Source organism: Glycine soja, chromosome 1, assembly GCF_004193775.1.
Source record: "Glycine soja cultivar W05 chromosome 1, ASM419377v2, whole genome shotgun sequence".
Classification (NCBI taxonomy): domain Eukaryota; kingdom Viridiplantae; phylum Streptophyta; class Magnoliopsida; order Fabales; family Fabaceae; genus Glycine; species Glycine soja.
In genome coordinates, this window is record NC_041002.1 from 7,039,973 (window position 1) to 7,051,866 (window position 11,894).

At 30.5% G+C, this 11,894-nt stretch overlaps 1 protein-coding gene across 1 annotated transcript; it reads right to left on the minus strand.

Annotated features, from left to right (window-relative positions):
* Nucleotides 1–2,369: 2,369 nt before the first annotated feature.
* On the minus strand, nucleotides 2,370–5,711 carry LOC114411755 (cell division topological specificity factor homolog, chloroplastic-like). Its single transcript, XM_028375442.1, has 2 exons — nucleotides 5,496–5,711; nucleotides 2,370–3,197 (listed from the first exon to the last, which is right to left on the minus strand). The coding sequence occupies exons 1-2, from the start codon at nucleotides 5,589–5,591 to the stop codon at nucleotides 2,595–2,597; spliced, it is 699 nt and encodes a 232-aa protein (XP_028231243.1). The 5' UTR covers nucleotides 5,592–5,711; the 3' UTR covers nucleotides 2,370–2,594.
* Between the last annotated feature and the right edge of the window lie 6,183 nt (nucleotides 5,712–11,894).

The following is an 11,894-nucleotide window of genomic DNA, read 5'->3' on the forward strand; positions in this document are numbered from 1 at the left end:
ATTTTTCTAGTATGATGAACCACAGGCAGAACCCAATTTTCCATAGCACATGACACAATGTAGTTATCAACCTATTTGGTTTTCAGGATATATGCCTCACCATCAACAATTTGTTAGGCATTCCAATTTTCAACAAGCGGCCTTCTCCAATTATATGCCCCAACGTCAACAATTTATTGGATAATCTACTCATCAACAACATGACTTCTACTAAATATGCCTAATCGTGATTGCCAAAATTTTCAACCATCAGGATTCTGATCATATACCTCTCAATTTCCATTTCAACAAGTTCCTTATACTTCTGATATTTTTCCTGACTAATCAAATATGTTTGCTTCTTATTCCATGACACCATCGTTTGCATACAATTCAACACCATCAATGGATTGTTATCATCCCACATTGCCTATTCAGACGTGAAACAATGTTGATGACGATGAAGATAACAACAACAATGATGGTAGTAGCCGTTTTGTGGTCGGCGAGGATGACAATGCTCAAAATGATAATTATGATGATGTTCATCATGAACATGTGTCCTTTTCACAACATCAAATGGGTAGACACGATGATACTATGACAAGGGGAGTACAACCAACTTGATGCGATCGTAAACTAAGAGGGAGACAACCAAAACTTACTCAACAACAATGAAAAGGAAGACCACAACGCCACACAAGAAGACTTACATATGGGACATCCTCCTACAAATAAACATTTTTTCTTTCAATATATGCAACATATTGCATCTTTATTTATAATATTATGAACAATTTCAAGTGTTTTTGAATTTCCAAATTTATTATTATAGTCATAATTTAAAATAACTTTTATTTTAATTTAGATTTAAATACCATGATTTTATGCAAAAATTAAAAAATAAAACTCATTATAAATTATAAATTCAAAATTTTTTAAAAATAAAAAGTCAACCCAAATCGTCGCTCACAACACAATTTTTGTTTGATATTAAAAAAAAGTGAAATTGCCAATTGAAAAACGATTTTCATTTAATTATGTAAAAAAGAATTCTAAATAACAAAATTATAATTACATGCACGATTTCTTCATCACAAAAGACTACCAAACCAAAATTTTGCTGCTAAGCACTATTTTTGTATTTTAATTTGTGTTTCAATTGACAACTCACTCATTCCCGTAATTCAAAATATATTCATTATGATAATTTTGGAAAAATAAATTACACTAGATGGGTTAAAAAGCCAATCCTTGGGTATAGAATAAATTATGTTGAGAGGAAAATATTCATCTTGTGTGTACTCAAGCTCCACGACAAAAATCAATTACTACTTTCAACAAGAATTACTTCATATTAGTATCATGATTAGAAAAACAAATAAAAGAATTGTTTTTTATAGTGAAGTCTAACATGTTTGCTTTCTTCCTTCCTTCTTCCTTTTTTTTCCTTTGTAGGAGAATAATTGTCTAATTTTTAATTTTATATTTTCCTTTTCTCATCCTCCCTTTGTTGAAGTGAAAAATTAAGTCTAACCTAAAACATGTTAATTTAATCATTCTCTCTCTATATAAATTAGAATAATTATTTTAAATGGGGTCATTTTTATTGCTATTATTTAACAAAAGTATTTTTAAATATTTTTATTCAAGGAGAACATTTTCACGAATTTCTCCTTAACTTTTTTTCTCTCTTTTAATATACATTTTTTTTTTCATTTCTAAACTGGACTTTATTTTTTAAAAATAATTTCTCAATAGTTAAAAATAACTTTATTTTACAATATAATTTATGTATCATAAATCTAAAATATAATTTATATTTTCAAAAATATTTATTTATAATAAATTTTATTATAATATAATTTATATATTCAAAATTATTCATTTATTGTAAATTTTAGTCCTATAAAACAAATATTTATTTTGTGCAATATATTGGCTAAAATATTAATTGAAAAATAATCAAATGGATCATTCATTTATATATATAAAAAGATATAACCAAACTAATTATAATTGATTTAGTTCAAAGTTAAATAAACTAATTAACCAAACCAATTTAAAACAACATAAGCACACTCCTCAACCAACTCACACCTCTTTTTATGTCTACATTGCAATAGAAACACAATCCACTAAGAAAAAAGGAAGCAATTACATTAGATTGAAAATAAGTTACATAACACACATCCAAAATGTAGGAAGCACAATTTTTTGCACAAAAGCCCTATTCAACAGAAATTGTATACTTCATGCCACATGTCTACAGACAACAAAGCATATGTAACATGACTAACATAATGAGAAAGGATGATTCTGGCTTAACTATCTGCTAAAGCTAAACTATCAGCTCTCTTTAACCAACTACCAATTCCACGAATGATTCATACACTCAAAACAATCAAAAGCTTATCATAAATGCTAAGAAGTAAGAAAAGACAACATAACATATTTAGTTCAATGATGCAACAAACCAAGCTAACAGATATAGGTAGTACAAAAACAAAAATTCTAACATCAACAGAACCAGATTTTAAAATATATACAGCACCACAGATTGGCTTTCACTGGTAAGCATTTCAAACACTAACATTTGACCAAGAAATCAAGATTCAAGAACTTTCATCTGCAACATAGAAATCAAATCTAACATCAACAGAACCAGAACTCTCTCCAGTGTCCTTATACTCAACATTTGTTATTGTCCCAAATTCATCCATTTCTTGATATTCTGGCTTAACCCGCCGTACAGGGACAGTGACAGAGTAAATAGTTCCAAGATCTGTATCAGCAGAGACACTCAGCTGAACTTTATCCTGTGATTCTATTTCCACAAAATCTGATAGAGCACGCACAACATTGCTTACAATTTTTCGCTTTGCCTCATCACTTACTTCACACCGATCAGAGAACAAAATCATCTTCAAGCGTTGCTTGGCAATCCTAGCATTGGAGGTTTTCCTAGATGTTGCCGATGGGAAAATTATCTTCCAAGCCAAATTTAACCGCTCAAAGAAGTTCATTTTAACAGCGTCAAGGAGAAAGTTCTCGGCTTCTTGGCTAACAGAATCTGATGTAAATTTAGGACCTCCAAAGACCGCAGAAACTGGCTTGCAATACCCACGCTTATTGCATCGTACAATTGTTAGGCAAGGGCATTTTGGGGTGAATTCAGAGATGCTACATGCCCCTTTCAAGAAAGGATGAAAATCTACCTATTAGACAGAAAATTTGAGAAATTTATGACAAGGCATTTTTCATTGCTTTCAAAAATCTTGATAAAGTTATATATAGGTAAATGTAAGAATTTATTAACAATGCAGCATTCAATTCAAGACGCTAAGCCAAAAGCATATGAAATCTGAATAAAAGCATCTCATCAATAGAAAAACTAAAGAACATTTTCTTGAACCTGTCCCAACTCTACTGAAAAATCAGAAAACATAAATGCAGTATCACATCTCTTTAAGCATGAGAAATTGTTAGGTGGTCTAGGACTATCATGGTCCACACTAATCTGCACATGACATATAATCAATTGTAATTAATTATTTCTCGTAAATTGAAAAACTTGAGTACATGTCACACAAAGATTGGGCGGGACCATGGACATATGATAGTCCCAGACTACTTAATAATTTCTCCTTTAATCATACTTAACACCCCCAACTAAATGACAAAAACCTAAGTATATTTTTTATTCTATAATGTCTAAGGCAAGTAACTTATCGACAATATATTAAGCATACTTTCAATCAGATGAAAAAGGATACAAAAGTAGTTATGCCCTCCTCTAATTTGGTCTAGAGGGCCATGAAATGGAGTTTTACAGCTTATGAATGCAGATTATCATATCAACTTATCTTAATAAGATCTCTTATAGCATTCAATCAACCACAAAGAAATTCAAAATAACATATAATTCAACGATTTCCATGTACTTCCATCATCTGAAAAACACCTATAGTAATATTGGTTTAGAACCACAAGTATCTTCCACAGAAGACAATCCTATTTGAATCCAGAACATCCATAGCATAAGCATAGTAGGGATAACTCTCCCAGTAGAGGCTTTTTTCTATACACAAGGCTCATGGTTGTCAAAATTGAGATCTTAACCAAGATTGGAAAGAGATTGAAAGATAACAAAACAAGGGATAGAAGCATGGATTGTAAGATCCCACCAAAAATATAAATATATATTTGAACATAAAAATATGTGAATATAACTAATTAATACATGTAATAATACTACAAAAATTCTAGTAAAACATTTATATTTATTTATAGCTATTGTATTATTAATATCTTAGTTTATTTATATTTGACAGTAATTATAAAATTAAAAACAGAAAAGAGCATAAAGAGGGGCAGAAAAGTCATTCCAAAATTTAGGAGATGTTGTATTTCAAATGAAAGACCCAAAAGACGACCAATTCATGGGTTTCTGAACCAAAAAATAGCTTCAGCCAAGTTACACTGCAACCTGTTAGAGGATTTGGGAGTAGAGTAGTAGTGACTGAGAGCAAAAAGTTCAACCCATCGAGGACATCTGAGAGGGAGGGATCATGCTGAGAGAAGAGAGAGATCAAGTGATGCAGAGAGGATGAGATGAGGAGATTTCAGAGAAGAGGGAGATCGTCAGAGATGTTGAGCCACCAAACAGGCAGCCGACACCAGAGAGAGAGGAGATGAAGTGGTTGGCTGAGTGTCACACAACCTGAGAAACTCAAGCTTATCATAAAGGTTTGCATGTTTGAAGCTCTAGAAAGTACACAGACTTCAAAACTTCACAAGCTATCCCAGTGATCCTGGGTGTGAACAAGCAAAGGCAGAGGTCGAGAAAATCGTAGGAATGTAATAAACCATATATGATCTTACAATCCTACGAGTATAATCACAATTTTGGCAGTCTTGACAAAGCTCAAACCTAAAACCTTCTTAAGGAAAATAAGGCACGTACCACCTAAACCATAGTATACCACAATGGAGGCCAACCACAGATACCACCAACAGTCCCTAGACAGCTGCCACAGTACATTTATGCATCCCTTATTTGTAATTGTAACTGTAACCTACCACTATAGAGGAAGGTTTTCACTTTTTACCAGACAAGCTACTAGACCCCATCCATCATATCATGCCAATTGCCAAATGCATAAATGCATACATAAAAACAAAATTTGCATACTCATATTAAAGGGCCACATCTGTTTCTTCAAGGCTGTTATTGAATCTTAAAACAGTAACTACAATTTTTTTTTACTTGTTTCCATTCTGAATGCTTCATAGTCTCCACTACACTGAGCAATACATTATAAAACACGGTTGAAGAATCAAGGAAACGCCGCAACTTTAACAAACCCTAATCGAATTCCAGAACCCTCAAATGGTGCGGTTTGCGTGTAATTAGGAGTTGAAATCATCATGAGCGGAATTGCAATGAGAATATATGCATACTGTGAGAGACTGCGAGAAGCATTCGTTACAAGAGAGATGAGAGAAAACGAAACCTTGGGGGAAGGGAGAGAAGAGGTTCGAAGTGGAGGCGAGTGGGAGCGATAGAGAGGAAGTGTTGCAGAGACTCTGAGATCGCCGGAAATCGCCATTGTTGACAGCTTCGGGATAGTGTTCTCCCAGAAACGGAACTTCGATGTTCTCAGTCGCAATCTTCAATGGCCGCTATTATCACGCCTCCTAGTACGTCGTCGTTTTGTCAGCCTTTGTTCTCTTGCCCTTTATTATTTGGTAAAGGAGAAATAAAGCACAGAAAAAATAGATGCATGTAAGAAGATTAAATTGTAATTTTATTTATCTTATAATTTTAAATTTTAAATATATGGTTTTCGTATTTTTATTTTAAATTAAGACATTTATTTTTTTTATTTTTCAGAATAAATAATTTTGATTTTTCTGTTCTTTGATATGACCTATCAATAATAATGTAGTGCTTATGTAACTATTGACATGACGTTTGTGTGACAAAAAGTTAAATGAAGTGAAAAATAAAAAAGATATTGATAAATGTTGAACTCATTAAGGATATAAGGAGGTCAATTTGAGTTGGGTTTGATCAAATTCATATCTAATTCAATTAAATTTGGATAAGTTGGTTTGGGTCAGTTTTTTAGGAAAAAAAATGAAATTCAACTCGAACCAACTCGTTTGTAAATGGTTTGGATAGAGTTGAGTCAATAGGTGAAAATATTTAATTTTGTTTATTCTTTCTTAAATTGCAATATTTTTTATAAGTTAAACTTTTTATTAAATGAATCAAACACAATTGTTTCTTATTAGATTCTTTATTAAAAAAATTGTGATGTTATCATATCTCATTCCACTTCATTGACTCCTATCCATTTATCTATGGGGGATGAGAAATTAAACATATCATATTCAAGATAAGAAGTTTCAATAAGTATAATGAGGATAAGTTTCAAACACTTTTTTTTATATCAAAACCAATTTGGCATTAGAAGGCATATTCTTTGTAAATAGATTCGAAGTATTTGTAGAAGTCCGTCTAAAGTGACTTTAATCAATAAAACCTTTGTCGCTTTGATCTTAAAGGGCAAGGATGTATTGATGTTTACTCAATTCAAGTCGATAAGTCTATATCATTAATAATCAATAGTATTTTGATTTTTAAAAATTTTAAAATATATTAATATATATTACATATATTAATAATAATAATAATAATAATTTAATATAAATTAAGGGATCAACAAGCGGATTAGTGAGTTCAAATATTAAAATCCATGACTCAATCCAAAACTCAACGAATTTGATTGGTTCTATTTGAGTCTCATCAAAACACAAAAATTATCCAACTGAAACGGTTTAGATTGATTTGAGTCAATTCGAGTTCATAGGTAACTCACATCCCTAGAACTCATGACATTTATTCAAAGATATCTAATAAACCATTAAAACATTTGTTTTTGTTTAGTTAATTTTGTAAACATTATTTTCTATGTATCATTAGTCAAAAAGTTATTAATTTTTTTGAATTATAAAAATTTATAAATTAAAAAAATATTTAATATATAAATCTTCTTATTATTATTTTATATCATTTATATATTTATATTTTGAATAGTTTACATATTTTTATATTAATTTTACCCATTAATAATTCAATTTCATAAATTAATGCATAAATTATTTTGTAAAGTAATTTTAATATACAAATTATTTTTACCCTAATTATATAAATCAATATAACCAATAATTATGTGAATTATAAAAATTATTTAAATTTATTTTAATATATAAATTATTTTTTTTCAAATTATATAAATTTAAAAGGCTAATATTTAATTTTTTTAGAAACTTACATGTTAATATTTTCATTTTAACTATAAAAATTTATTTATTAAATAATTTTAATACTAAATATAGAATTTAAGAAAATTACATAAATTAATATGTAAATTATTTTGTGTAATTTATAAAAGTTATGTTTTTTATATATATAAATAATACAAATTTATATTTTAATTATACAAATTAAATTTTTTATTTTTTATTTTTTAGATTATATAAATCTATTTTAAATTTACCTAATTATTATAAATTACATAAAATAATTTTTAAAAATAATCTATATATTATTTTAAAATTATAGAACAATAATAATTTTTTTATTTATAATAATTTATTAATTTATATTAAAATAAAATTTTGTAATAAAAAATACATGTATATTAAATGTTAAATACTAAATATTTTATTTTAATTTAAAAAAATTTACAATTTGAATAACATGAATAACCTTAACTAATGATACATGTAAAATAGTAGTTATAAAATTAACTAAATAAAACACGAGTGTGATAGGCTTATCATTTTCTCTAAAGGTCATAAATTCAACTTTTACTAAGACTCTTTTTATTTCACATTAAAGTCAACATTTGACTTACAAAATGATCAAAATTACTTATTCAAAAAAAAAATAAGAAACTAAATGTCTTGATTTAGAAATAGAGAACCAAAATTGTGGATTAGAAGCCTCTAAGGAGAGGTATGAGCCATATAAGCCCTTAACTTATTAATAATACAATGAGGATGAAACTCAAAGACTTGTATAGAAAATAATGTTGTAATAGCTTACCTAGCCAATGTGTCTGCAACTTGATTAGTTTCCCGAAAAAATATACCTTCTGTAACATCCAATTTTTCGTAAAATAAATTAAAAATAATTTTTATTTAAAAATGAATAGAGTTTTAGAAAAATGATGAGATTTTTATAATTAAATAAATAAGAAGAAATAACTTTATTAATTAAAATAATAGTTTGAAGGAAAATAAAAAGGATATTTTATTTATTCATTTGATAGGAAATAAAATAGAGTTCATTTTATAAATAAAAAATAGAGTAAATAAAAGGCCCAGACTACACTAGTTATAAATAGAAACGTAATAGGTCACTCTTTACATTTATGACACATGCGCTTTCTTTCTCACAAATTTGTTTTCCCTTCTTCCTTTCTCAAAACCTTTTTTATTCGTATACACTCAAACCTATCTTAGTAAAACGACGATCTCAGACTCGCTAACCGTTGGATCGTCATGAAATTTGAATGTGCAGTTTAGAATTTAAAACGAAAATATCTATGGTGGAAGAAATGTCCCTCGCACTGAGATTTTTCTTTTCCCACAAACACTCAAAACTGTCTCAATAAAATAATAATCTCGGACTGTTCAACCGTTGGATCGTCGTGAAATTTGGACACCGTCTTTCAGAACCCATTCACACACATTCTCACTGTTGGGATTTGTAAAGTAAGGTTTTATCAGAGAGAAATTGTTGGAACTACTAGAGATGTCACTATCACTGTCAGACTACACACTAAGCCCACTTAGAGGTAAGGGATGAGTTTATTGCAATTGGGGTTAGAATGAACATATGTAGGGATCATTAAGGGATCAAATTGGGATTTATTTTGGGATATTTATTGAATTATAATTTTTCCTTTATGATTAAAAATACAATATTGTTGTATTTGATGAACCAATTGATGTTCTGATGAAAATTGGTTGATAAAATTGAGTGCTTTTGGTGTTTTCGTATTTTTAACCTAGGATTTTGATTCATTGATTTTGATATGATTGTGTGAAATTTTTTGAGGGGTTTTACTCCCCATGTTGTGAGAAGCATTTTTGTATAAATTGTTTGTACTTTGGACAAGATTTGCTAGATTGGCATGATAAATTGTTATATTGAAATTATGAAATTGTGATTAAAATTGTGCCTAAGTTATAAATTGAATATGTGATGAATTGTGAGATAACATGTTGCTTTGAGATTATAACATTGTTATTGGGATTGAGTATAAGTACAAAGTTGAACATGCGTTGATTTGTGAGATACAAGTAAACATGTGATGGTGGATTGTGACGTTGTGATATGTTAAAATTGTAGATATGAAATTTGGTTGTGAATGAGTGTGTGGTTAACACTTGATGTGACAATAGTTATGTTGTGAGCCATGAATTATACAATAACCCGACTGGTGTTTACCTAGAGAAAAGTGTTTATGCACAATGTTAAAGGGAACGTGTAGGATTCCTAGTTAGGAACCTAAAGTGTTAAATTGTAGCGCAATGTGTTAAACGTGTTTGAAACATGAGTATGAGGTCGTGGGTATTGTATAATTCATGAACAGTGTTTGCGTGCAAAAATTGTTTTAGGAGTTGGACCTGAATAAGGAAAGTGAGGCTTTAACGGATTCTTCGGAGTCTAGGCCTTGGGGGTAAAGACACTCGATTTGAGTGATCCTTTAAGCCTATGTCGATCTCATATAGTTGGAGCATTCTCGCAAAACACAATGACCTTGACTGGTCACCTTATGATTTTACTTGGTGAGAGTGACCTGGCATAACCATTATGTGGTGTATCTTGTTATGTACTCCTAAGTACCCCAGTGCAGTTTTTCACTGACATGGTACCACATTGCATATAGGCTTGAGTCTTTGGTATAATTGTTGCAAAACGCTTGCTAATTGTCCATTATGAAATTGATGAGTGTTATTACGTCTTCACCCAAGTGTGTGATTCATGTGTAATGTGATTGGTAATTGAAAAATGAATTTTAAATGATAAAGTGGTAAGTGGCGTGGATTGTATTAAGTCGAGCTATGTAATAAATACTTCCATAATTTATTTTGATCATGTCTTTGTTTATTTATACTTTTTTTTGAAATGTGATAACTCACTTCCTGTGTGCCATTTGTGTTTTGATCCTATGATGATCTCAAACCTTATCTTCGTGGGAGTAGATGACTAGGTGGGTGACTTTAAAGAACCTCGTGCTAGAGGACGTTAGAATACAATGCTATAATAGGATGTGACTTTGGGGACAATTTTTTATTTTAATTGCATGATCTTATTTTATTTTATTTTACCTCACTGATTTAACAAAATTTCTTTTGTAAACTTTGACGGCCTTGCTCTGAGTCGAATATGTTTTTAATAAGTTTTATTCGCTAATATTAAAATGAATGTGACCCTTTTATTCACATGAACTCCTTTATGTTAATTGAATAAAATCATTTTAGTTAATTCTGTATTTTTATATGTTTTTCTTATTTATATGTATGTCGAGGTAGAGGGTGTCACATTTAGTGGTATCAGAGCAGGTCGAACCTTTCAGCCAGTGTACTATGTGGTTACCATATTTTGGTGTGCACTCTGTGTGATTACTTATGAATGCTTTTGTTGAATTATTAATTGTATTTTCCCTTGCATGATTAAATGAGACTAAATGATGCTTGTGATGTGTGTTTCATCCTTAATGTTTGCTATACCATAAATTCATCGTTGAGTCATGAGTTATGAGATCGGCTATCTCTATAATTTGTGAAGTGCAGTTGGACATTATGGCAAGTCGTTAGGTGATGCAGGTAGTCTTGATATTGATTTATAATGCCTTAATGAGCCCTTATCTTCCTACGTGTATGTTGTTAATAAGCTTATTTCTCTCTTGATGTGTGGATTAGTATTGTGAAAACCTTTTGAACCGTATATATGCCTTGGATGAGTGTGTCTTTCTTGATGTGTAAACACACGACTACTTAACTCCCTTCTTTTGTGTGTAGCCATGAATGTGGTTGTTGAAGCTTGCGATTTAGTAATACACCATTAATGGCAACTTGATTCTTATTTCTTGTATGCACGTTATATGCTTGTGGTAGGAACCTATAAGTCTATGTATGTTTGTTGTATGGATGTTTGCGATTTCTTGTTCATAGCAATGTTAATGCTTTATAGTTTGATGACATGTATCAATATATATTTCATAAGGAATACTATTTTGATCACACCTTCAGGTTCTGGTATAACCCATTTCCTTATGTTGCATGTTGAAGTAAAGTAACTTGATTACACTTGCAAGCCCGAGTATAATTCATTCTTTGTGTTATGAGCTTATTTCAAACAGTTGGATTACTGATGTTTCTATCACAATCAAGCGATTGTTGACATCTCCATATGTGTGTACACTGTAAGACCCTTTAAGGGCAACAAGTTAATATGTCACGAGTATTATGATGAGAACCACTGTGGGAACCCAATGAGTTTGATCACAGACGCGACAAGATAAAATTATTTTGAGAACAATTGAGAAGTCTTGTGTTTTGTAAAATTCATAGATAGAGTCTGCGTGGTAAACTGTTTTTGGGTTGGACCTAAATCAGGAGGGAGAGACCCTGATAGACTCTTTGGAGTCTAGGCCTTGGGGGTAAATACACCTGGTTTGAGTGCTCCTTTAAGCCTATGTCAATCCCACATGGTTGAAGCATTCTCGCAAAACAGCGTGACCTTGACCGATCTCCCTATGATTTTACCTGGTGTGAGAGTGACCTAACTTACCAGTGTGTGATCTGTCTTGTCATGTACTCCTAAGCGC